The sequence below is a fragment of the Zalophus californianus genome, chromosome 15 (assembly GCF_009762305.2).
Source record: "Zalophus californianus isolate mZalCal1 chromosome 15, mZalCal1.pri.v2, whole genome shotgun sequence".
Lineage (NCBI taxonomy): Eukaryota > Metazoa > Chordata > Mammalia > Carnivora > Otariidae > Zalophus > Zalophus californianus.
Window position 1 is genome coordinate 8,344,232 of NC_045609.1, and position 27,786 is coordinate 8,372,017.

The window sequence follows — 27,786 nt, forward strand, 5'->3', positions numbered from 1 at the left end:
GGGGACGGGTTAGCCTGGTGATGGGTATTAAAGAGGGCACGTTCTGCGTGGAGCACTGGGTGTTATGCACAAACAATGAATCATGGAACACTACATCAAAAACTAATGATGTGATGTATGGTGATTAACATAACATAATAAAAAAAAGAAATCCTTTGTCTAATAATTAACAATACTATTTTAAATTTTACCAGTGAATATAAACAGAATGAACAACCTTAGTAGCTACCTTGCATTCACAAGAGAATCAGAAAGGTATTTTTGAACAAACATCTTGATTGTTTCATAATTTTGTTCAAAGTCAAAAGCAAAATGTCTAGAGGTCTGCTGGTTAAATTGGCTCTCTGGAGGGATGCGTGGGTGGCTCAGTAGGTTAAGTGTCTGCCTTCGGCTCAGGTCATGATCTCAGGGTCCTGGGATTGAGTCCCGCATGGGGCTCCTTGCTCAGTGGGGCATCTGCTTCTCCCTCTTCCTCTGCCCCTCCCTCTGGCTGTTCTCTCTCTCTCTCTCAAATAAATTAAAAAAAAAAAAAAAGAAATTGGCTCTCTGGAAAGAAAAAGAAAAAGAAAAAGCCCTGACTTGTAGCATTTGCTAATTACTGTGGCATAAATACTCCCTCCCCCGACGACTGATGGATGATTTTATTGACCTTGTTTCACCAAGTAAATATTTACATATGAAGCTCACCTCCCATCCCCCTAACATATCAGTCTATACAGATATGGATACTTTGAATCTTCTTCTTTCTATTCAAAAAGGACGGAGAGAAAGAGTTGTCTTCTGGGCATGATATCCACAGGACAGCCTCTTGTTAAGAGCCACACAGCTGAGAAAACCGAACCAGGTAACTCTGATCCTCTTCTTCGGAAGAGCCTGAATTTGAAACGTCACCCTTTTTTGGACCAAAATGGAGGCTCCAAGAGCTTTAGTGTTTCTCCGAGAAGGATCGTGACCATGATGAACTCCAAAGAAAATTCTAAATACAAAGCTCTTCCAGAATGTTAACTATGGAAACCACCATTATGGTTACCAAAAAATCATAGCATCCAGGTTCAACGGTCCACAGACCAATTGTCCCAAATGGAGATAGAATCCAGTCCTTTAACTTTTTCTACTTCTCCATGCAAGGCCACAAAGATTATGATGCTTTCCTTAGCATTAATTCAATCTGGGAAAACTTTAATCTCCGCGCAATATCCAGGGAACTCTCACCACGCTGAGGAGAAAAAGAAACTAGAGTTATTTATCTCCGATACAGTCCAACATCAAAGCAAAAGGTCTATCAAAGAGTCCAGACTGACTGACTCACAGGCTTGGTAAGGGCTTTAAATGTCATTCGGCTCCCACAGTAATAGGATAACTTAATTGCTTAATGAGGACAATTAGTTTTGCTGTTAACAACATCAGAGGCAATTAATTCACTTCAATACAAAGTCGAAATCAGAAGATGCTGCTGCTGGAAGAGACTTCGGACAACGGCCCACAGATGCTTACCTTGTTCTTGATCATGGGGTCGGCACGAGCTTCCAGCAGCAGAGGAATGAGGGTCTGGTTTTTCATTTGGCAAGCGTAATGGAGGGCCGTGCAGCCATCCTGAAACAGAAGACAGACACTGCGGCTCATCGGCGGGCTCCACCGACCCTAGCAGGTGTCGCGTCACATCTCACAGCCTACAGCTAAGCAAACCAGTCTGCAAACCATCTATGCACAACTACATTTCTCATACTTAACATGCCTTTCCTACCTCAACGTGCATAGAATTCATGTCCTATAAGCCATTAAGATCTTCCTCTCTCATTTTGTGTTCCCAACTTAAACAACGCTACTGCCGAACTATCTCAGGGATTCTTGGTAGGACCCCGTATGTCTGGGCAATGACCCCCTTGATCATCTTGCCATCTTTTCTCCTAATGGGGCCCCACATGGGCCTTTTTGCAAATATCATCCTCTGTGGTTGTTGGTTAAAATCCCCACAAGCTGAAGAAGGTGGCTTGTGCTCACACTGTTCTATCCTCAGTGAGAGGATCAGTGCAGCTCTATGGAGAAGCCTCCCATACGGGTTTGCTGGAGCTTGTATTCTGCGTTCTAAAACAGTGAATCTGCTCTGTTGGTACTAATTTAAAACACTAACTCCAAGTGATAAGAGATGTATAGCTAAGGTGTTGGTGCCCCCCAATTTTGTTTTTCAAAAAGCAGCCAAGCAACTGTGGCTTTAGTATGTGGACGAAATAATATCAGACCTTATTAACTCTTCTGAGACCATAGCGAATAATGTTGCGATTACTTATTTTTATTAAGTGGTGAGATGGTAAGTGGAAGATCTGGCTCTGAACGTTCCCATGTGAAATAAAGAGTCTAATTCCCTAAAAATACAATGCACCACATCACTTAAAGGTGGAAAAACGATCTGAATATTCAGTTTTAGAAAAATGGCAGGAAAAGTGTGTCTGCGTGCATATATGTGCACACGAGTGTGCACAGGAATGTAATCATCCAGCTATAGACACATTGAGAACTAGAAAGATATCCTAGAGCAATGTTGATCACAAAGTTCTCAACCTTTTGAATTTAAATGAGAAGATCAAGAAAAATCTTCAACAAATCTTTTACCTAATCTTTAATAACATCTTACTTAATACATTTCAAAGTTATCTATGGAAATGGTGGAGCACAGTAGTCATCTACTCCAATTAATCCAAAAATCCTATTTTAAATAAAAGGAAAAACATGCATTTCATAAACTTATTCTCTTGTGTTCTCCCCCCCCACACACACACACACATGCACACACAGGCACATGGAACTACCTCCATCTAAACATACAATACCAATATCACCAAAACTAAGACGATGTAAATAATGAATAGAAACAGCGATGCACACATTTTCTCCATCACAAAACAAAACGGTAACACACATGCACGCACACAGATACACACAACATAAAATGAATTAGGGGCCACAAAGAAAATATTGGTTCTTTTCGACTGCAATTTCAACTTGCCTACTTTTTTGGTCCTGACAGAATTGGGAAGCCAAAATTTAATCCAAGCAATAGAAGCAAATAAAAGTTCACACAAATAAACATTTGATCCATTTGTGATCATGTAAGCGAGGAAGAGGTGTGCAGGGGCGAAAGGTGAAAACAAAACCTGATATTTAGAAACAGGAAGAAGTTAGGGGCTGCTGCTCGGCGGTCACTGCCCCCAGCACCACCTGGGCTCTGTGACCTTGATCCTTACCGATCTAGTTTACAGATGGGTCCTCTCTTACAGGTGGGCTTGGAGCTTGGCTGCAGCGGCTGGTACTTGCTGAGCTTACTAAGCGCCGGGCACTCTGCTAAGTGCTTTACACGGTCAGCCTTGCAAGATAGGTGCTATCAACATCCTCACTTTACAGGTGAGAAAACCGGGAGTCCAGTAAGTTTATGCCTGGCCACAACACACACAGACAAAAAGTGACAGGCCTAGATTGACACGTAGGCATTCGGCCTCCAGCGTCTTAACTACGGAGGATGGAAGTTTCTTGGCAGAGCCTTCATTTCTCATAGCTTCTCACCCGAGGGGGAGCGGTTCTTAAAAAAAAAAAAAAAAAAAAAGTCCTGGGCGCCTGGGTGGCTCAGTTGGTTAGGCAACTGCCTTCGGCTCAGGTCATGGTCCTCGAGTGCCGGGATCGAGTCCCGCATCAGGCTCCCTGCTCGGCGGGGAGTCTGCTTCTCCCTCTGACCCTCTTCCCTCTCGTGCTCTCTATCTCTCATTCTCTCTCTCTCAAATAAATAAATAAAATCTTAAAAAATAAATAAATAAATAAAATGTCCTCTCGCCAATAAAGATTTTATTCCCTTGACTTTAGTGGCAGCATCTAAACGACTTCAAGGTTGCCTGACTAGCAGTGAAAACGAAAAGAAAGAAAGACAATGGAATGTAAAGAAAGCAAAGGAAAATGTAGAAGTGTCTAGGAAAATAAAGCAAGTAACTTTGTAGGTGACAAAGACATTGCCTGCAAAAACCATCTGGAATATTCTTTCAAAATGACTAAACACACAAACTTACACAGTCTTTGGCATTCACATCGACCCCAGCATTGAGCAACATTCGGACAAGAGCCTCATTCTGCTTGGTCTTTGACACCTGTCACAAACAGCAAGTACAGAAGAGGTTCATTGACAAAATTTTTCTCCATCTTATGCCTAGACTATTCTACTCAACAGGATTTATTTTAACCCCAACACATCTATATGTCTATGCACCTTTCTTAAAATTTCCCCCACCTCCCTGGCCCCTCCAATATCAGTCAGGTAAAGCCTGGGTTCTCAGAGTGCCGTCCTGGGATAGCAGCATCAGCACCCGGGAAATTGGAAATATAAATTCGGGGGCCCCACGTTAGACCTCCCTTCTTTGCCTGGTAAATCCATCTTTAATATCCCAGCCCAAGACCCTCTTCCTCCAGGAGGCTTTCCCTGACCTACCCGGCTGGGTGAAATCTCTCTCTTCTGGGAGATCACCTCCCTGTATCACCTACTTCATAGTAATTTTACATTCATTTCTGTGGTTATTTCATTAATGACCCATTCTGCACTACTCTCTAACACTCTCGAGGACAGGGACTACACCTGTTTGCTTCCCCATTGCATCCCTCCCACCCAGCAGTGTGTGCGTGGAGTGGGTCCACAGTATGTGCTGAACGAGCCAACAAAGGAACGAAATGAACAAGACTCCTCAGACACCCACGTTTCCTGCCCAGTCCCCTGAGATTCTGACCACAGGACGGTTTGAGCATCCACCCTACATCCCATTGCTTTAGGGAGCACAGCTCTCCAGGGGAACAGGTGGGCAAGTCCTGAAGGTCATCCCTTTTGCCTTGCAGGAAGCCCCACCCACTTTCTTTCTTTCTTTGTAATTCCCTCCCGCATCAACGTGGAAACTGCCTGTCTCCTCCTACCTTTTTCTGAAGTAACACAGTCCTTTCTGGTCCCTTCCTCTAAAATGTTCTCTTACACCTTGTGCGTCACAAATGTGCAGTTTCCGGCCCCATGAATAAGTAGGATAAATTGCGCAATCAGAGGCGGTTATTCATTACCATCAGTGTTTTTGCCAAAGCCTCCAGCTTTTAAACCTCCAACAGTCTTAGAAAGCAAGGTTGTGTGTCAACAAATTCTGAACGAGTCTTGCTCATCACCTTTGTGATCGTTTTGGAAATGAATGGTAGGTCCCTCGCCCACCCCAAAACTACAAATATACCAAAGCTCTGTACCAAATACGCAATTAATTTTCAAGAACTTTTCCAGGATAGAAGCAGATTATGTGTTTATCAGTGACTTGTGTTTTCTTTTTCCCAAAAATCCAAGCATCAAAATCGGCACGGTCATATTTAATTAGAGTTCCACAAATTCTGTGACATTTAAATGCCCAAGGAGGTAATTACACGTCCAACTGGCAGACTCTGCTCTGAAGCCTCTGGTAGCAAAAGTAACTAACGTGCACGGTCTATTTAGCTACAGAGAGAAAGGAGATGGGTCATTTAATTGGATTAAGGACTCATCTGCTGAGTCATCTCTCAACGATGGAACCGGACTCCAGGGAACAAGGTGGGGGAAAAAGGGAATAAGTCAGTGCAAAGCTATCGCTCAATTTGAAAAAACAAAAATAACCAACTCAAGCTTCATCTTCTCATAAAATGAATGCATTCCTACGCCAACTATATCTTTTGTTATTCAACTCTGTCAAGGTAAAAGGTTGGCTTTAAATTCTCTATAAAGATGTTCCGTGTTTCTCAACTTCTGGCTGCAAATCTCTTGGGATCTGTTTTTTTAACACGCAACAAGGGCAGGTCCAGAAAAATCAGAAACTCAAAGATGTGTACAAAGACACAAGCTCTTTTGACCAAAAAGGAGAAAAGACATGGCAAGGGAATTTTTTTTTAATATTCGGGATTTTCTGCTTTCTTTGGATGATTCTTAATCAAGATTAACTTATTTTTCTAAATAAACATGGCACAGATGATTTTACCACGGATTAATCTAGTTGGCTAGCTCTCTTCCCACTTTCCTGCAGTCCCGGCATTAAAAGGATGTTGGAAATGTCTTTTTTTTTTTTTAGAAATAGTTACTTTATTTCTTTTTCTTATTCTTTTTTTGTTGTTGTTGTTATGTTAGTCACAGACGAAGAACCAGGGGTTTATTTTGTTACTCTTTCTCTAAATCTGACTGGCCCAGCAAAACTTGATGAGTCACGCTGGTGATCTCCTCCTCGTGGACCCTTTGATCACACTGGTGTTACTCACCATGAGGAAATACCCAATAAGCAGAACAGGCATTAAGAGGATAATGAGTAGGTAATCAAAGAAGGTAAATTTTTTCTTCACAGCGTAATGCAAGCAGTTTCTGTCTTTCTGAAAATTAAGAAAACAAAATAGAGAAAATAAAGAAATTCTTTATTAATATTTCTTTCAAATTTCATATTTTCAGATCACCATATCAAAAAGTTTCGTTTGTGGGGCGCCTGGCTGGCTCAGTTGGTAGACTTTTGATCTCAGGGTTGTGAGTTCAAGCCCCATGTTGGGCAGTAGAGCTTACTTTAAAAAAAAAAACAACAACTACATTATTTAAAAAAAAAAAGGTTAGTTTGTGCTTTTTATTTTTATGGTACCCATGGCAACTCTTTCTGTGGAGTGTGTCTGATTAATAAGGCCACTTCTCCATTTGATAGGAATGTCAAACACAGTATAATCTAAAGATTCTCAGGGCGCCTGAGTGGCTCAGTCAGTTAGCAACCAACTCGGTTTCGGCTCAGGTCATGATCTCAGGGTTGTGGGATTGAGCCCCACGTGGGCTCCGCAGGAAGTCTGCTTGAGGTTCTCTCTCTCTCTCTCTCTCTCCTTCTGCCCCTCCCCCTCTCACGCACAGTCTCTCTCCAAAATCTATACATTAATATTTTTTTAAAAATAAGTTGGATTCTCACACGCATGTTAGTTTTTTGGGGAAAAAATACATTGAGATAGAAACACAGGACTGAATTCAGTGTGAAAAGCTATTGTTATCCCTGACTCATCTCTGGTATACGATTATTCATTTTGTGGTTTGTTTCTGGGAAAATCTTAACCATGTGGCATATTTTCCCCGTTCCTACATGCATACACACAGTGCTGGAAGAATGGAAATAAGTCAATTTAATTCTTCAAATAATGTGACCATTTACGAGGTGACAGACTTCAGCTTCTAGGGGCTGTGGGGGGATGTAAAGCCTCATGGCCTCATAATCAAACAAAGGTAGACAGAAACAAGCACAATAAGTATAATGCAAAACAGGCCATGATGGTTGGAATACCAACCAAATCGATGGGAAGAGAGAGAAAGCCAGAGAGAAAAGAGAGGTTAATTTCCACTTGGGAGAAGAAGTTCTTAAATAAGAATACTTTTTGTTTTTTTAATATCAAGGTATATATGCTCTCTGTAAAAATTTTGTAAACTAAACAAGGATATAATGACAGAATTTAAAATCACCCATTATCATAGCCTAGAAATAATTGTTGACATTTTGGCTGTATTGTTTTCTAGTCTTTTAAAATGCATTATGTGGGGGCGCCTGGGTGGCTCAGTCGGTTAAGTGTCTGCCTTTGGCTCAGGTCATGATCCCAGGGTCCTGGGATCGAGCCCCGCATTGGGCTCCCCACTCAGCAGGGAGCTTGCTTCTCCCTATCCCTCTGCTGCTCCCCCTGCTTGCACTTTCTCTCTCTCTCTCTCTGTCAAATAAATAAATAAAATATTAAAATAAAATAAAATGCATTATGTAGAATTTTATAATGTGGGATCATACTGCATATGCAAAATCATATCTGCTTTTTTTCAACTCACATTTAGAATTAGTGCATTTTCCATGCCATTTAAAACTTTTAAACAGCTTTATAATAGCTGCATGGCTTCCTATTGAATGGAGCTATTCTAATTTATTTAACCAAACCCTATCTGTTGGACTTTTCAAGGTTTTAACTTTTTATTTTTATAAATTATACTGCTTGGACATCTGCATTCATAAAGCTTTGTCAACATTTCCAAATTTGTCCTTAGCAAAAGTTTCTAAAAGTAAAATTGCTGATGTGAAAGGTATGAATGCTTTTCATGTTGTATTGTTAAATTGTGCTCTGGTAAAATCGTAATGATTTAAACTTCCTTCATGATCAACACTCGGTTTCCTTTTTTAACCCTGGTCAATTTGACAAGCCAAAAAAAAAAAAAAAGGTGTATTTATGTTTTAATTTAATTTGCTTTCCATAGAATTGATGTTCTCTATTAGGCGTGTGCGTATGAAGCGCCAGCAGAACAGTGTGTTTTATTTTAAGGCCTTTGTTTATTTAGTACTTCTGAAAATAAGTCCTAAACATAGATTTAAGAAATGAGAAGGCACTGGTTAAATTATTAATGTGCCAAGACTAGCACTGGGGGGAAATTAAGAAGATTAAACATTTAAAAACCATTAAAAATATTTTAAAAACAGAAAATGTAAACCCAACCCTTCTTGTGATAAAATCTCATTTTTCTAACATATCCCTCAAGTCCTTCCCAAGATGTTCCTGATTACCAGAGGATCCCAGCAGCCTGGCTCAGATTCTGTCCCTTCTCGGGCCCATCCCTGCGTTGACCAACATCTCCTGCCCGCAGCTTCCGAATAAGCATGTCTCCCGACAGAGGGCATGAACCCACAGACATCTGTCTTAGTCACTCCCCCTCACCACAAGCACACACACCTGGTTCCTCAGCTGTGAGCTAGGGAAAGTGTGTCATACTCCACTAAGCTGTATCTGTGAGATTCAGTGCAGGCCTGACTTGTTTTTAAACCCAACCAAGCAAAAAAAACAAAAAAAAACACACACAAAAAAAACACAAAAAACAGTAACTAAAAAGAAGAAGGTCCAGGAGCAATCCATTTTCTGATCGTATATTATTGCTCCAAATGAGCTGGTCTTGAACCAGAAGGGGTTCAAGGGGGGGGCCTATAGGCTGCTTTTCCTCACTGAATATATGTGAGTGGGAACAGGGCACACATAATTATTACAAGTAATGACTTTTTATATTTGCTCAGTGTACTTTAAAAAATGTTGCTTGTTGCTATGATGCAGACACATTCAGGCATTGGATGTTGGAAGGTGTTCTGAAAGGATGCTCACGGCAATACACACGTATTCTGCTCTTCCTTGATTCTGAGGATCCCATCAGCTAACACTGCATCTTAAATACAATCTTTATGCCTTTCTGTGTGGCTTCAAGGAGCCTCTGGTTCATGAGCTTGTTTGTCCTTAAACGTCATACTAGCATTCTTCAATCCAAAAGCAAACTCTAGGATCTTCTGGAGAACATAGACCCAGTAGGCAAAAACCTAATGACATAACACCAGCAGGTCAATATGTTTTTCCAGGAAATCTTTCCCATTATTTCTGTGATAGTGAGGAGGAGCAGCTGAAGAGGGAAGCAGGAAGGCAGGGAACAGCATGGGAAAGAGGAGGAAAAGAAAGGAAGAAGCTCTCACTAGTCAAATGAGTGAACAATGACCTCTCTTATCAGAAGTACGAGGACATAATTTACGACAAAATATGCCTGCTGACTGAACTGTGATTTATTTGGCTTTTTAGCCTAATAGAATAGTATGTGTCTGTCCCTCTAAAGTAAGGCAAAAAAAAAAAAAAAGTTGGTATCAGGAGCTAAGCGCAACAAGAGAATGGCATTCACTACTTCATTGCTGTGGAGAGAAAGGGTTAACGTGGTCAGTGACCCTCCCCACTCATGTGTCATGGCCTCACCCGGTTTTTGAGGTTCACATCAGCATTTCTTTTTAAAAGGAAGGAAACGATTCTCAGGTGTCCTCGCCTACAAGCACAGATCAGGGGAGTGTCTCCATTCAAGCCGTCTCGAACGTTGATATAGGCTCTGTCTTCTCTCACCCACTGCCACACTTGACCCAAGTCGTTCTGGTAGGCTGCCTGGCAGACAGGCTGAGACGGGAAACACAAAAGCAGATTTTGCAATATAGGTATAATGGAACCCCCATAAGAGAAAAATCCTCACCCTGTCACTTAAAGCTCAAGTGTTTCCAGATTGCAATAGATTGCTTTGTAGGTGAGATCTTTGGTCTCCATCATGCCTAGGCTTAATCCAAGCCTAAAATCCATGGGGAAGCTCTTGGGATTTCCTAGATTGCCTGGCATACAGATGTGTCCACCGAATGAGGGAAAACATGGAAACAATATTGCAGACTCAGGTCAGGGAGGAAACTGGCGGGCGGGCGGGTGGATAGAAAGGCAGCATTTCACTGAAGACAAAATAGGCATATGGGAGGGATTTAGGGTCGCCCTAGGTGATGAGACAATGATGTATGGCCCCCTGTACTCAAGGAACCCGGTGCAGTGGAAAAGACCTATTTTAGACAAATAACATATAAGTAACAAATGACTTAATTAACTGGATTTGACACTTTTTATTTCGAAAGTATTCAAAGGAGCTTTGCAAAGCACAATGGCAGCTTACCAGCAAGACCGAAGCCGACCTCCCTATGTCCACTCTGCCCCTCCTTCTGGACCTCTCTTTTGTTTTCAATACCTCATGTTCTGTTCCTTCCATCTGAGCCCCTGCCCTCACTGGTCCCTCTGCACAAACCCTTTTTTCCCCTCTCTGCCCAGCTGGATGCCTGCTGACCCGTCTGTCCTTCGTGCCATCACTGAATTTTTACTTTATCAAGCCTTCCCTGATGCCGGCCCTGCTTGGCTGCAACTAGATAACTCTCATTCTTTTCTTAATGGTTTATAAGCCGCGTGTCGCAGGCACGGGGAGGGGCTGCACAAGTGAGGGGAGGCGTCCAAGTTCAGGTGGCCAGAGTCCTGTGCATCGTTCCACTCATCACTGGAATCGATTCGAGTCATATCCCCAGTACTAACACAGCTTTGGCGTATGGTAGGGAGATACTGAATGTTCTCACACTGACTTTAATGAGAAACTTAAAAGAAAAAAAGGCACTTAGAATGATAGCAGGCACAGAGATGGGGCTCAATTTATGGAAAATTATTGTTCCTGCTTATTCGGTCATTCTTTGATTTGGTAACAAAGTCAGACCTCTCCTGGGCACCAGCCGCAGTTGCCAGGGGACAGGGAGGAAAATAATAGACACTACTCTTCACCCCGTGAAATATATTTACCAGTTGGGAATATAGTGCGTACACACACACACACACACACACACACACACACACACACACTCACCAATGGGAATACAAAGTTAAAGAAGCACAGATTTGGGTTAATAAGCACCAGCCGAGGCAGACCTGAGTGACAAAGCTGAGTGGTACATTTGCTAATCAATTCATGTTCTAACATTGCCAAATACCACAATCAGTGAGCTTCTGAAAGGTGCTTTTAAGCCCAAGGCCCAACTCAGGAAAGAAACATCCTAACGGAAAGTCAGCTCAGTAGCAGATAAGAGGTGAGCTTCTGTACCCCAACAGGAAATGAGCACGATACAGGGGTCCGAAATGCAGTAGAAATGCATAATTACACAGATCACTTTTCTACTACCCTGAAGTCGTCCCTTGACTAGACCTTGTTGGGCTCAGCCCCGTCCCCGGGTTTCCTGTCTGGCTGACACAGAAGTGAACAGAGCAGTTGAAAGGCCGTGTATCTGCTATCAGCAAACTGGCTTGTCGTCGTGGTTCTGCTACTAATTCCCTGGTGACCTTGGACAAGTCTCTTCCTCTCGTGTGTCTCCGTGTCCTCAGTCACAAAACAAAGGAAAAAAGTAAAAATTGTTTTATGTTGTCACACCCGATGACTGTCACACCCTGGACCTCAAGTGTCTCCCCAACCAATGCATCTTCCACATCAACTATAAGATCAAGACATAGTCCTTTCTTTTTTTTTTTTTTAAGATTTTATTTATTTTAGAGAAAGAGTGTGAGCAGGGAGAGAGGCAAAGGGGGTGGGAGAGGGAGAGAACCTCAAGTAGACTCCATGCTGAGCACACAGCTCAGTGCGGGGCTCAATCCCATGACCCTGAGATCATGACCTGAGCCCAAATCAGGAGTCGGACACTTGACCAACTGAGCCACCCAGGTACCCCAGAGGGGTAGGCCTTTTTATGCACAAATACTGCTCAAAAACTTTCATCGAGTCACCCTTATCTTAGTAGGGATGCCCTGTCATTTAAATTTAAATAACAAATAAAATGGAGCTAAATACAACAGGCAATGTTAAGTCACCAACTCTTAATTTTGCCAACTGAATACATGAGAAGCGAAATCAACATTTTGTAAAATAAAAGATACTTTAACATAAATGTACGTGCAAAACAAAACTATTTTAACAAAATATATAAGGATACAATCACAGGAGAGAAAAAAGTCATCCTTTATATTAGATGGATTTAGCTGTATGGAAAAACCTATTTCACTGTCTTTCTTTTTTAATTTCACTGTAAATCAGGGAAAATTTGCCACTAATTACTGCTAATCATTTGTAGGTCTAGCATTTGGGAACTGATAGTCCACCACACAGAACTACATAATTACACAATTGTGAATTGAAAACGGGTGGCTATAGAGTTAATTTTTCTTGTCTGAACATTTTGAATTACAACATTAAAAATACTGGAATAGTTCATGTCGTCGTCGGGCTTTCCAGCGTCTCTTAAAAAGTTAAAAGCTTTGACAACACTGGTGATGCTGGGCCCACATTCCCAGAGGACACCAAATAAGCCCCCTCTGCTTGGGCTCCTCAAAAATCTTTTCAGAGAGTCCACTGAAAGGAGGAAGGGGGAAAGGAGACAGTTTGCCTTCAAGAGACACCGGGTGCCTTTGAGTGCTTTCTTCATCCCACTCGAGTGATCGTACTTAACATATTAACCCGATTTATGTAATGTTTCCTAATCTTCCTATACCCAGGCACAGAGTTCCTGTGTGTGCAAAGTAAAGTGTCCCCCTGGTTCAATTAGACAGACAAGTGGTGGGTCCCAGGAGTTGAGCGAACCCCGGAAAAGGTTCTATGTTGCTGAGAACTCCCAGTGTCCACCAGGGGGCAGCTCAGGGTCACAAAAGCGCTGACAAGGGCAGAAGGAAAGCCAACGGAAAGCTGGGGCCCAGAAAGAGGAAGAGCCTGTCCGCTGCGGTTGAGGGAAGAGTTATTATGAGTTCTGCTGACCTCTGAAGCTTCTGGAACTTGGGGGAACTCTCGGTGAAGAGGAAACCAGTGGAGAACCTGGGGAATTGTAATGATGATTCTATCCCTTAGTACTCTTCTGTCCATCCTCCGTGGGCAAAGTACTAGTTCAGATCTTTGTCATTCTCACCAGGACTGTTGCAGAACTAGCAGGTGACTGGTGTTGCTTCTCCCTGTATTGCCCTTGCAGCCCCAAGGCCACCCGTCAAAAGCAGCAGCTTCGTGTTACTTCCCTGCTGGAAACTTTGGTCACTTGGTGACCAATTGAGTTAGGATGCTGTCTTTGAGCTGACACAGGATTCTTCAGATCTCACGAATCCTGTCTTTCCAACTTCAACTCTCTCTTTTTTTTTTTTAAGATTTTATTTATTTATTTGACAGAGAGAGACACAGCGAGAGAGGGAACACAAGCAGGGGGAGTGGGAGAGGGAGAAGCAGGCTTCCCGCGGAGTAGGGAGCCCGATGCGGGGCTCGATCCCAGGACCCTGGGATCATGACCTGAGCCGAAGGCAGACACTTAATGACTGAGCCACCCAGGCGCCCCTCCAACTTCAACTCTTAACCACTGCCTTATCTGTACCCTTGATCTAAGTAAACAGAGGCATTGGGGCGCCCGAGTGGCTCAGTTAAACATCCAACTCTTGGTTTTGGCTCCGGTTATGATCTCAGGGTTGTGGGTTCAAGCCCCGCGTCGGACATCGCGCTGAGCACGGAATCTGCTTGGGATTCTCTCCCTCTCCCCTTCCCCCCATGTGTGCATGTGCTCTCGCGCGCGCTCTCTCTAAAGTAATTGAATAAAATCTTTAAGTAAATAAAGGCACGAGTGTTACTAACAGCTATCTCCCCTGCTACACTGAAAGCTACGTGAGGGTGGGTTTGGTGTCTGTAGTTCTACATTATATCCCCAGCATCCCGCATACGCCTGACACATAGTTGGCATTCAGTGTTTATTTGGTAAGTGTACGAATAAATTATAATATGAGGTAACTTTTATTGAGTACCTCGGTTAGTTCATTTAACCTTCACACAACCCTCCAAGCTAAATAGTATTATTACACCCATTTTGTATCAGTGAAACTGAGGGAGGTTGTCTTTCTTACCTATAGTCAGCTCATAACTGGCAGGGCCAGGAATGAAATCCAGGGGAACGACTGTAGCACGCACACACTTTGGCTCTCGTTACGGCAGGCAGTTTGCAAAACAGCCTTCACAATGTCTTTTGGCTACAGGTCTTTGCATTTGAGATCATGTCTGGTTCCACCTACACCCCAGTCAAGCTACAGTCTACACACTCAGGACACTGGTCAGTCCTCTTCTGCCCTGGGCTGCTTCCTGCTTCTGTATTCAGATTCTTCTCCAAGCTGACCTAGCTGTAGCGATATCTGGCAAGAGGTAAAGAAATAGTGGTCGGGGAGGTTGCAGGAGAAACCAGAAAAAGATACGGCCCAGGTGCAAAGAAGGTAGATGGACTTAAGGGTGTGGAGTGTAAGGGGAGATTCTGGATCTGACCATGAAGGACCATCAATGTTCATAGAGCAATGGGCAGAAGGCAGACCACAGGGCCCTGAGCTCACGGTCTATGAGGAATCAGGCCATGTGACTGGAGAGGAATTGTGGCAGGTTGGGTTGAAGAATTTCGAGAAGGAAGATGGACTTAAGGGTGTGGAGTGTAAGGGGAGGTCCTGGATCTGACCATGAAGGACCATCAATGTTCAAAGAGCAATGGGCAGAAGGCAGACCACAGGGCCGTGAGCTCACGGTCTATGAGGAATCGGGCGATGTGACTGGAGAGGAATTGTGGCAGGTTGGGTTGTGAAAGCCAAGAGGGAGCCAGCGGTGCACAGAGGGAGGCAGCAGGGTCCAGCCCAAGTCCTGCACAATGGCAGGCAAAGTGCTGGTGTCAAGGGGTCATAAACCCAGGCTCTGGAAGCAAACCCTCTGGGCTCCAATCTCGACCCCACCACATAAGAGTCGTGTTATTAGGACAACTTACTTAACCTCTCTGTGCTTAGTTCCCTTCTACATTTAATAATCACAACTTCTTGGAGCGCCTGGGTGATTCAGGTGGTTGAGCACCTGACTCTTGATTTCTGCTCAGGTCATGATCTCAGAGTCGTGAGATCGAGCCCCAAGTCGGGCTCCAAGCTGAGTGTAGAGTCTGCTTCAGATTCTCTCTCTCTCTCTGCACAACCCCCCTCATGCTCTCTTTCTCTCTCAAAAAAAAATTTTTTTTAATTAAAAAAAATTCTTTATCAGGTCACAGAAATGTGGACTGCACAGATAAAGCACTGAGCTCAGATCAGACCCATAAGAATAAACTCTCAATTAAGGTCAGCTTCTCTTATCATTATTAAAAAACACGAGGCGCCAGGGAAGATGGGCTGAGGTGATCGTGACAGAGAATGAAGAGCTGGTGAGATACAGAATAACAGTGGAAACATTGACCATCCCATGGAAGACAATCCCGGCTCTGAGCAAAGCAAAAGAGGAAAAGCAGGTGGTTGGGATACAAAGAACTTCACACTGGCTAAAATTTTTGCCCGAAAGTCTGTAGTTTGATCTTCAGGCTTTATGCCAATATGGGTCTACCATCTAGAGGGACAGGCATAGACAGATGAACTCAAGAAGCCACCGTTACGTTTAAATCGGACAAATGGGTTCATAACCAAGGAGACAGGATTGAGACAGGAAGGAAGAGGCTCTGGAACATGGTGGGGACGATTCGGGGCAGCAATCAGGAAAAGTGCCGCAGGACATGAACACAAATAGGACATTGCTTGAAGCCGCCGGTTGTAGAAACCCAGGAGGAAGCTTCGGTGCGCTGAGGTGACAAGATAGGCTCGTGGGTTTTCTTCAATCAGGGAAGGGTGGAGAAGGTGAAGGGGGCAAAGAACAAAGGTTAGGAAACAGGTCTGACTGGCAGGGGATTGGGAGGAGCCACTCATCTTGGGATTCAGACGAAATGGACAACTCACGGACAGCAGGTGGAGCCAGACGGACGTGGAAATGGAGAGAGACAAGCAGACAGGAACACAAAGGGGGATTAGAAGCCGAGTCAGCGCATGTGATCTCAGGGGAAATGGGACCAGTTATGGAGTTAGAGAGGAGGCAGAGGTGCCAAATCCTAAATGTTGCTGACCGAATGTGGTCCCGATGAGAGGTCATGGGCCATCACGTTGGGTGGTTGATTTGGAGCAGAGGCAGAGAGAGGTCCAGAAAGGAGACGAAAGGCTGGTGATGTTGAGGTCACTGAGGGTGACCCCGGGGAACAGAAAGAAAGGAGACGTTGTGCTCAGGAATCAAGGAAGGTAGAAGTGGGTCTTAGAGGACAGTGGGCAGAAGTGGGAAAACAGAGAAAGGGTCACAAGCAAAGACTTCAAGCCATGGTCCTAAAACAACACTGGAGGGGCGCCTGTGTGGCTCAGTCGGTGAAGCATCAAGTCCCACATGGGGCTTCCTGCTCAGCTGAGAACCTGCCCCACCCTCTCCCTCTGCCTACAACTCCCACTGCTCGTGCTTTCTCTCTCACACTCTCTCTCTCTCGAATAGATAAACAAAATCTTTTTCAAAATTTAAAAAAATAAATAAAAAATAAACAAATAAAATAAAACAACAACGGTGAACAAGAAAGAAGTAGATGGAAGTAGGGACCACCACGAGGCTTTAGTGGGGACACAACACTCCCGCGAATTCAGGAGCATGCTGCGTTCATTTCTGTCTTCTGTCTTTGCACCTGCTTGGGAGCCGTATGGTTGCACTCTGTGTCCCTCAAAGCCCAGTTCATGGTTCACGTCCACAAAACCTCCTTGATCCATCCTACCCACAACAAGGACCACGCGGTTCCTCAAGCTGCTCGCTGGCCTTTTTCCTGTGCTTTAAGTCTGGTCTCCCTAACCAGATCGTTGCCTTGACGTGAGAACCAGCTCAGTGTTTCAGCTCAGTGGTTCTCAAGCCCGGCGAAGCATCTCTTTTATATAGTACAGGCTCAGATCCCACTACTAGCCACCGAACTAGAATCTTGGGAGGAGGGTATAGTGAGTAAGGTGGGGGCGTTAGTGTTATTTAAAAGTTCCCCGGCTATGTCTGAGGCACAAAGAGGGTTGAGAATCACTGCAAAGGTAAAATGAAGGAGCCCCCATAATAAAAGTAAAGCCAAAATGAAACACTGCAACCCTTACAGTAATACAAGGTGAGAAGCATCAGAAACTCTGGAAACTTGGAAGATTAGGGATAACTCTTTGTGCCTTTTAGGCTTCCCGTGTGCCTGGCTTTAAAAATACCCCCAAACTTGGTGCTAGAACCCACTACGTGTCTCACTTTCCCAGACCCTAAAATTTACGAAGTGTCTCTCAGTGACGCATGACACATTCAGCATGTGGATATCAACTGAAATATTCGGTAGATATTACTTAACATGATCATGTTTGCGGCACACGTGGTTAAGTGTCTGCCTTCGGCTCAGGTCATGATCTCAGGGTCCTGGGATCGAGTCCCTGTGGGGAGCCCTGCTCAACGGGCAGTCTGCTTCTCCCTCTGCCTCTGCCCCTCCTCCTGCTTGTGCTCTCTCGCTCTCTCTCTCAAATAAGTAAATCAAATATTTAAAAAAAAGAAGTATCTGAGCTGCTTGCACCATTACGGATGTCTCTAAGAGCCAGATGGTACCCTGAACCCCACTTTCAATGTGGTTTCTCCTAAAGAGTAATGGAACTTCTTCCCGGTCTACGGAAAGATCATGTGGCACTCCGCCTGAGCTTCAGAGGGCTTGGTAGGTTGCTCATTAACCATCCCGATGATGAAGCTCCATCCCTACAAAATGTCTCCTAACGACTTCTGAGAAAGATTTGTGCTTTTTGAAGCAAAATGATTCAGGTTAATTCTGGTGCACTCATGAAAAGTCTTCTCAGAAAACAAAAGAAGATATGTTCTTCCCCTTCAGATTAAGCAATCCTAGGGAATAACATCAAAGGTTTCATTTTATTTGTACAATTAATCACAGGCCGTTCTTTCTGATGACTCATTTTGTCACATACTGGGATTTGGAAATTTCTTAGCAAATTCTTTCCTCCAGGTCGATAAAAAGGCACAGGGATTTTTTTTTTTAAAGGCTGCCTTAGGCCCATTTAGCCTTTATGGAACATGAAGGAAGGTCCCAGAAGCGGCTGGATTGTGAGGAATAGTAGCAGTGAGGATACATGGAGGCAGGGCCCACGGTTAACTGTTTTGTGTTCTTTCTCCTACAACGTCTGCTTGAGAGTATGTTGTCTTCACGGCTGAGAGGCCAGAGGAGCCCGGTGCTGGACTTCAGACCCTAGAAGCTCTGAGGTCAGTGATGACGACCAGGAGAGAGCAAGAAACCTTTCCCCATGAGGAGGAGAAAGGGTGGGTTCCAGCTGCCAGGATGGAGCAGATCAGAAGCCCAGAGCTCTCCCTACCACCTCAGACCACCAAGCAGGTGAGTGCAGAGCCCGGAGGAAGCAGGAACATCACCCGCACAGCCTCCTGGGCACCCGGACCTTCTGTCAAACAATGGCTACCCAAAGGTGAGGAGGCCCAAGCTAGAATTACTGGAGCATGGGTGATACTAAGAAGCAGAACAACCTTTAGTCAGATTTATGAGTCTCTAAACTGTACAGACAGTGAACCTTGTTGCCTGCACCTGCACGAGGTGCTGTCACCAGCACACCTTCTTACACCACTCCGTCCATCATTCCAGTAAGCTCAACCGTCCATACTTCCAATTCTCCACACATCCGTCCCCTCTGCCTGGGACTTCTCTCTCCAATAAGACTGGTGCTTATTCCTCAGAGCTCAGCTCCAGTGTCGCTACCTAAGAGTTCTTCAGGTCAAAGAACATATGTGCACCCCTCCCCCCTAATGCTTCCTCAGTGTCACTTTTCATTATTTATACTTATTTTTTTATGTGTATATTCATTTATTTATTTATTTGAGAGAGAGAGAGAGAGAGAGAGAGAGAGCATAAGCGGGGGGAGGGGCAGAGGGAGAAGCAGACTCCCCGCTAAGCAGGGAGCCCGATGCGGGACTCAGGGACTCGATCCCAGGACCCCAAGATCATGACAAACACTCAACCAACTGAACCACCCAGCGGCCCCTGTGTATATTCATTTTTTAAACTGGTAGCTCCAAGAGGACAGGGTCCACTTTTACTTACTTGTCACTATCTACCAGTCACTAGCATGTGTCTGGAATGCAGTGTGTGATCAACAAATATTGTGGATTTGATAAATGGATGAGTGAATGAATGAAGAAATATTAACAAATTTTTGGCCCTGGTTTCTGTTCCTGCAATCATTTCCTTTTAGAAATGTGGCTTAGTACATTATTATTTGTAAAAATACTTCTATAAGGAAGAATTAAGAAAGAAATTAGAGTAGTGCTTTTTTTTGTTGTTGTTTAATACACAGTGCCAATACTAAGGGTTCAACACACAAAGTAGAGAGAGCTGGTAAGATTGTGAAGGAGGCATTTTGTTTCCATTGTCTCTGCCTTTCCTTTTCTTATATCACGGAATGACACGACGCTAAACCAGACCTCACCCTGCTTTTGTTTTATAGATATAAAGTCCCACAGAGTTCCCAATGCAGTCAGTACTAAATTCTACATTTTCTTGACTTTCAGTCCAATGGCTTCCCATTGCCCACATCTCTCTTTCTGTCTCCCTGGGTTCTCCCCCTCGACTCAACCAGCTCTGCCCAAAAGCCTTGTTTGACCTCCGTTGCTCTCTGTGGACATTATACTTCAATACAGTCTTTCTCTCTTTTGTGCCTTTTTCTATAGTAACATCTGCCTCGCTGACAAATAGACCCATGCCCAAAAGATTAATGTTAACGGAGATGGTGGTGGTGGCGTGTGTGTGCGTATGTGCCTCTGTTCATAGATCACCTTATCATCAGACCTTCCCAGGTTTGAGGGATACATCATTCTGATATGATTTTCAAGATATTTCTTTTGGGGCCTTCTTCCCCAGCTGATAGAGTCAAGAGTCTACAGAAGATTCTACAGTTCTCTTAAGCATGAATTCTTGACCTCTTTGAGTTGCGTTCTCACACATCTTCCTTCTTTCTAATTTTTGTAGTACTTTGCAGTACTGGCAGTAAGTAGAGTGGTTAAGACCAACTCATTCATGGAGTATGGTGTCCCTATTGAGAAAACAAGTAGACAAAGAACTCTGTGAGTTCATCAGTGGGTGTTAAGCATTATTTCCTTGAGTAGACAAACACAAGTCTCCTCTTGCAGCCTCCGGTCTCTAGCCAGGAAGTACTTTTAGCTGCATTAGACTCTAAGCAAGTTACTTAAACTCTCTTTGCCTCAATTTTTCATTTGTAATAATAATAATAATAATATTATTAAGATAATAATAGTGATTCTCTTATATGGTTGCTCTAAGTATTAAATCAGTTAATGCACATGAAGTGCTTAGAACATGACCACATATATAACAAGCCTTAATTAAATGTTTGCTGTGATTGTAAATAGTGTGAACAAATATGTTTGATAAGGGCTTAAATGAGTCAGGCCTGTTTAAGAGCCCAGCTCCCCTAGCAGGGGTTGATTATTCCAATCTAGGTCCTCTCACTGAGCTCTAAGCACATCCTTTGTTGCAGATGTTAGAACCAACATGGGAATGCTTCCTTATTCTCCATTCTTTCTTAAAAAGATATCAGAAACATCCTAAATATCCACTGATGGATGAATGGATAAAGGTGTGGCACATACACACCATGGACTATTCCTCAGCCATAAGACAAATGAAACCCTGTTATTTGCAACACGGATGGACCTTGAGGGCATTACGATAACTGCGATAAGTCAGACACAGACAGATGAGTACCATATGATCTCACTCATATGTGGAATCTAAACAACATATGTGGAATCTAAAACAACATTTTATTTTGCTACAACAGTAGCAAAGTAAAAACCACAAAAGCAAAAAATCCAGTGCATGAGAATAGATTAAGGGTTGCCTAGGGTAGGGTGGGGGAGGTGAAATGTGTTTAATTGGTTAAAGGAGTCAAAAGGTACAAATTTCCAGTTATAAAATGAATATATATATGTATATATATATTTGCAGAATATACACCCCAAAATATACTTCTGGCATAATAATTATTTTGAGCTGAAGCCAACTGAGAAGCAGATACAAGGAAAGCTCTCGACCTTCCTGCTGTTTAGCTAAAAGCATGACATAAATTTATGAAGGGGCTTCCCCTCCCCTCTCTGCCAGGAAGGACAAAAGTCACCTTGTCAGAGAAGTCATCAAAGGAATCGACATAATAAAATTGACTACATAGCCTTTGTCTTCCATTAGCTCCACCATATATTTGTCTTCCACAGTTTGCCACCCTAGAAATTCAAAGTCCTTCTCCTGTGTCTGATCACTTCTCAAAACTGTACGGTCCTTTTGTTGAGATGCTGTAAGAGCCCAAGTTCTAATCACCCCTGTGAGTTACTCATCGCTGGGTTTTCCCAAGCATATGCAAGATGCCCATGCTAATAAACTTCTGTTTCTCTTTCTTTTGTTAGTATTTCAGTTATCAGTCAGATTTGCAGGGCCCCAGCCAATCAACCCAAGAGGAGTAGAGGAACAAAGAATTTTTCTAAGGAAAAAATGACAAGCCTACATCCCCAGTGTAGAAGAGCTTCCCACACTCAAAGTGGGAAGTTGAACTTTACTAAACATTTTTTATTTTTTTTAATTTTTTTTAAAGATTTTATTTATTTATTTGACAGAGAGAGATGGTGAGAGCAGGAACACAAGCAGGGGGAGTGGGAGAGGGAGAAGCAGGCTTCCCGCTGAGCAGGGAGCCCGATGCGGGGCTCGATCCCAGGACCCCGGGATCATGATCTGAGCCGAAGGCAGACGCTCAAGGACTGAGCCACCCAGGCGCCCTACTAAACATTTAAAAAAAAAATAGATGCCTGATGAAGAGTACCCTTATCATGATGAGCACTGAATAATGTAGAGAATTGTTGAATCACTATATTGTATACCTGAAGCTAATATAACAATGTATGTTAACTATATTGGAATTAAAATTTTTTTAAAAGGTACTGTGAGGCAGTCTAGGCCCAAGGAATGGGGCAGGTCTGGCTGGCTCTTGCCCTGTTCTTAATTTAGTGGTTCCCATTCTTTATACCTGGGCAACGCAGAGCCATTGGCAGAGGGCAGAAGAGAGCCTTGTACATACACCACAGATGAGTAGGTTATGTTTATGTATTTGAGGGATTACTCCAGAGCGTCTCAACTTCTTTAAAATTAGAGATGGGAGAACCTCACAGAAGGTCCATCCCAGACCTTCCGCATCAGGACACCGGAGAGTAAGACTAAGATTTTTTTTTTTTTTTTCCATTCACAAGTAACTCCCACCCTCAACTACAGTTGCAGCTAAGCTTTCTTCTGATCTAAAAGGGCCCACTTCTCTTCAGCACTTACATCCATTGCTCAAGCCAGATTATTCAAGTCCTGGGCATGGAATAACAGTGTTAGTCTACATATCAAGAAGGTGGTATCCGGGGATACTGAGTATCTTCAAGAACTTGGGCAGAATTGGTGCAGCTCTAGAATCCACTGCCCTGGGCATCATCACTCTGTCAACTGAAAATGCCAACTGTCCAAATCCAGCACACAAGCCCCAGTCCCTGCGGCAGGGCTCAGTGAGAGCACGCTCATGCCAGCTGAGTATCTCCCAGGATCAGCTGCTGGGGAGTAACGAGACGGCAGAATAAACAGAGGCATTCCGCAAACAGCATCCTCGACGCAGCTGACAATGGGGAAGATTCAACACTTATTCCTGTTATAAACCTGCCACCCAAGCTAGTCTTACCAATGTCTTTACTATCCTCAGTGGTGGCTACTTTTACCTTAAGAAAAAAACAAGTTGATATCAAGGGGGAGTTCTGCAAGTTGAGAAACTATTTGCCAAAATGGTGGTCAACTATCTTCTTTCTGGAAATGGCGGACTTCCCAGGGGCTCCTGTGTCTCACGCGGCTAACACTAGAGTTAGTTGACAAGTGTGCACAATCAGATGGAAGGGCCTAGAATCCACTTCCACTTGTGATATGGAGTGGTCTGGCCAAAGCATGTATTTCAACACTACCTTAGGCTACCTTTGGTTTCATATTAATTATGAGCTTTGAATAAATTACCTGTGAGCTTCTAGGTATGCTGGGGCATGTGTATGCATGTGTGTGGTTGTTGGAGTTGTCTTTAAATATCATAGTAAATTCCAAGTCACTTTGTCCTCCATATATTTGAAAAGTGAAACACTGATTCCACTTCTGGGGATATTCTCATTGATGCTGAAGGGGTTCAGAGTAAGTCTCCCAAAAAATATGCCACTTTGGCATGTGAACTCTTTTGGACTAGAGGCAATCAAGATCCAGCAGTCTCAAGAGAAACTTTTTCCCTTCCCTGAACTACGGAGAAGAAGTTAAATTAGGGGTATCTCCCAGAATGAGAGTTTTTACCAGAGATAAATTTTATCTGAGTGATCCTTCGTAGGGCAGGGCGCACATCTCGTTGTCAAACATCTGCTCTTCTCTTTGCCTGTGGATTGGCCTCTGCTCCATTGAATCCTGGACTCCTACCCCATGTCTTAGCTCAGGATGGCATATTACCTTTCTGTCTTTGAACTCTTATATACATAGGGTTCCCCTATGTAATACAAAATTAAATTTGATTTTCTCCTGTTAATCTGTCTCAGGTCAATGTAGTTCTTAGACAAGCCAGAAGAAATTTTGGAGAGTAGAGGAAAATTTTCTTTTCCCCAACAATACTTAAAAACAATTCAACAGATCTTATCTCACCTTGACTCAACTCAACTACTTGCCAAATCAACACCCAATCAACAAACAATTGCACTGCGCAGGCAGAGACTTTGTTTTTTGTTTTTAACGTAATTATTCTCAGCACCTAGATTGCAACCTGGCTATTCAAAGTGTGGTCCGTGGACCAACAACATAGGCATCAAGGAATGGAAATGCATAATCTTCAGCCCTACCCAGACCTACAGAACAAAAATCTGCAGTTGAACAAGAGCCTAGGTGATCTGTACTCACATTAAAATTTGAAAAGCTCTCACCTTAGAGCAGTGTTTCTCTCCCATGGGGGGTGAACTGATCACCTATGGGAAAATCACCTGAGATGCTCCCCTAAAAGCTAAATTTGCCAACCCTACCACAGACTGAGTGAAATGGACTATCTGGGCTGGGGGCTCTCGACATTGCATTAAATAAGTTCCTGTCTTTTAGGTTCCTCTAACTCCAGCAATCTAAAGTTTGGGCAACACCAGAGTAGTAGCATTTTAGAATATTGCATGTATTGTCGGTTTCATATATAGGATCTCTTCACCAAACTAGAGTCACTGAGCAAGACATGCCTGCAATTTTAAACTAATCAAAGAGTAGTACACTGACTATAGAAAGACACACACGCACACGCACACGCACAGGACAGGCATTAGAAATAATTGCAAATGCAGAGAAACTGCCTTTAATATGAGAAGAACCACCCAAGGAGGTTCTGCTGAGCATTTGTAGTGAAATGCAGAATAACCGGTTGTGTAAGAGAGGAAAGGGATAAATTGTGAATAAGAACATCATTACACCTCTTATACTCCTGTGTACACATTAATTGTACTCCTTTGAAACAGTATTACAAATATATTTGATTCTAATAGGTTACTTTCAATACAGGGGGAAACATTTTTTGTATTTATCAGATATGAAAAGAAAAAACTCAAAGCACCAAAAATATAGTCTGCATTTATCCCTCTTCTATATAGGGATGATCTCTATTTATAATTGCTGATAGCGAATTTCTTTTCAAATGCCAAGCTGAAAGGTGTCGCTCTGTCCATGTGGTTCCATAAAGGAGCCAGTCTCCTTTTGTATGTTTAGAAAATCCAGTTGGGTACAATTTTCACTTTTCCTCTGGAAGTTTGACATCAGAAAACATGACTCCATTAATTCCATTTTCATAAGTTCCTGCAAGATCCAAATTACCCCCACAAACATCTGGACATTGTGACATATTTATCGTATTGCTTCCTACTTAGATGTAGGTAGAGTTTTAGAATTGCAAAATAATTTGCCTTAAAATATTAAGTGTATCAAAAAGATTAATACACAGCACTTTGTTTTGGCTTGACACTCTCACAGAAAGCTAAACAAGGAAAGGAAGCAAGAACAATTTTCAACACCTTTGGAATCTTACTTCCAGAAAGGTCACATACCTCAGAGTATAGGATCCCCATGCTGGTCCTTCACAGATTTGCGTCAACCTTACCGCTTCTTAAATCTTCTGGAAGTATTTCTGATGAACATAAAATCCTTCCCAGCCAAGAGAAAAGTCCCTAGAAGCTGAGGCTGGCGGCACGTCCTTTCTTCCCACACCTGTGGAATGTTTTTCCAATAACACAGGCAGCAACATACCTTCTAGAGAACCCAGCCCAATGAAACACAGACATTGGCTTACAGCATAATGACCCAAGTGTGCATCATCTAATGTTACAACCCTGAGGAACCGGTTTCTGAGTCACATTTGCTCTGCGAATAGTGACATGTGGAGAGAAGGGGGCAAAGTCAAAGGGAAAGGGAAGTTCTCAGCCTCGAAGGAAGGACTCAGGGTTCAAAATAGGGCATTGTATATAAGACATTTCCTGATTGAAATCTGGTTTTCAGTGGCTATTGAGAAAGGCTAGGGATGAGCAAACTCACTTGTTAGAACCACAGATATCTGCCACGGGCTTGACTTCCAGGAAAGATAATCCTCAAGGGGCGCCTGAGCAGCTCAGTCGGTTAAGTATCCGACTCTTGATTATGGCTCGGGGCATGATCTCAGGATCCTGAGATCGAGCCCACCGTCAGGCTCCACACTCAGCATGGAGTCTGCTCAAGATCCTCTCCCTCTGTCTCCCCACCCTGCTCAAAAAAAAAAAAAAAAACAAAGAAAAAGAGAAAAAAAATAATCTTCAAAACTCTCACTATGGATTATTTGCTATCTGTGAGCCTGGACAAAGCTATTTGTTTTTCCTTGATGGTCCTGATTAATATAAACAAACTAAGGCAATAAATTAAATAATAGATGAAGTTTTTAAGCTATATTATTTTATATACATAAATGTGTTCACTTTCAAGGGCATTTTGAATAAAGCTTGAGCAATTCAAATTGAAAAAAACAAAAATCTTTGAAGAATCAGTCCCACTTATATCCTAGTTAATTAAATTATCTTTAAAAGTTTAAATTACACTTATAGTATCACTATATTTAATTTTCTTTAATAAGTACTTCAATTCTGAACCTAACAAGTAATACTTTCCCAGCTAAATGGTCTCGTAAATCTAATAAACTTATTAACATAATAAATATTAAGTTGTCTTAAAAATTCTAATAGTGCTTATAAATTCAGCCAAATTATTTTATAATATTCAATTTTAACATTGTAAGTCTGAAATCAATTGCCCCATTACATATTTTAAAAGGAATCACCAGGCCACTTGGTCAAACATGGTTTTATGCCAAATCTCTTCAACATTCTAAACATTTTATGTATAAATATAATACCAACCATTCACACATTGTCTCTGAACACAATCATAGCAAAGTGTGGAAATTTTCCAGAATTAGAAAATCCACACACATACCCATGAAAGAACCAGTTTCAGCCATCCCAGACAAATTGATGTGATTCTTCCAGTCACTGAAGATTCTTCAGTGGCCAAGAATAAGGGGCCAGGATCCAAGACCTGAGCCTGCATATATTCAGGGAACTTCTTCCTACCCCACTGATGGACATAATGAGCTATTTTTATAAGTTTTATAACAAAAATTACATACTTTACCTTGGTCTTGGCTTTTGGACCAACCTCCTGGGAGTTTAAGAATTAACTAATTCTTCTGTTGAAGATGGAACTCTGCAAATAACCACTAGGTTGCAGCTGACTTTCCTTTTGGCTTGGTTTGATTTTGTGTTTCTTGAAACACTTAAGACATTTAAGTGTCTTTCCCTTTGACATAAACATTGATGTTTTTTCCACTGGGTACTTCACGCTCTTACGCAAGTCTTCTATAACCCCTTTCAGTTTCTTTTGTGACCTCTTTTCACTAATTGGTGTGGCCAGAACTCTTCACTCTCCCTACCTCTCTGTGAAGGTTGCTGCTAGCTTCCTTCTCCAAGCTCCTTTCTCCCTGACCTCGAGAGGATTCTTCAACTTCCTGTCAGGACCAAAACTCACCTAATTGGATTCTGCGTCTCTCTCTTGACTTCATCTTGAAGGGTAGCAAAATACACCACAATAAAATATGTCTCTTTGACATAAGGATTGTTTTGATGTGGTTGTTTTTAAAAACCTTCAAACACATAAGAGAATCTCTGAAAACAGAGTAGAAGTTACTTTTTTGGAAAGGACATTTACATATATAAAAGAAATTTCCCATTTATAAAGGTGTCTCCCTCGGGAAGAGGAGGCCGACTCTAGATCTCCATTGGAGATTAATTCTTCAATTAATGGAGAAGGCAATGACTTAAATCTGCAGGACAACTGACGCTGTTTACTGTGCTTTTCCTGATTA

The 27,786-nt window shown here is 42.7% G+C and overlaps 1 protein-coding gene across 1 annotated transcript; it reads right to left on the bottom strand.

Annotated features, from left to right (window-relative positions):
• Nucleotides 1-105: 105 nt before the first annotated feature.
• Nucleotides 106-27,184, bottom strand: ANKRD22 (ankyrin repeat domain 22). Its single transcript, XM_027596407.2, has 8 exons — nucleotides 27,057-27,184; nucleotides 25,932-26,135; nucleotides 25,448-25,607; nucleotides 9,793-9,984; nucleotides 6,283-6,390; nucleotides 4,053-4,130; nucleotides 1,495-1,593; nucleotides 106-1,216 (listed from the first exon to the last, which is right to left on the bottom strand). The coding sequence occupies exons 3-8, from the start codon at nucleotides 25,466-25,468 to the stop codon at nucleotides 1,139-1,141; spliced, it is 576 nt and encodes a 191-aa protein (XP_027452208.1). The 5' UTR covers nucleotides 25,469-25,607; nucleotides 25,932-26,135; nucleotides 27,057-27,184; the 3' UTR covers nucleotides 106-1,138.
• Nucleotides 27,185-27,786: the final 602 nt, after the last annotated feature.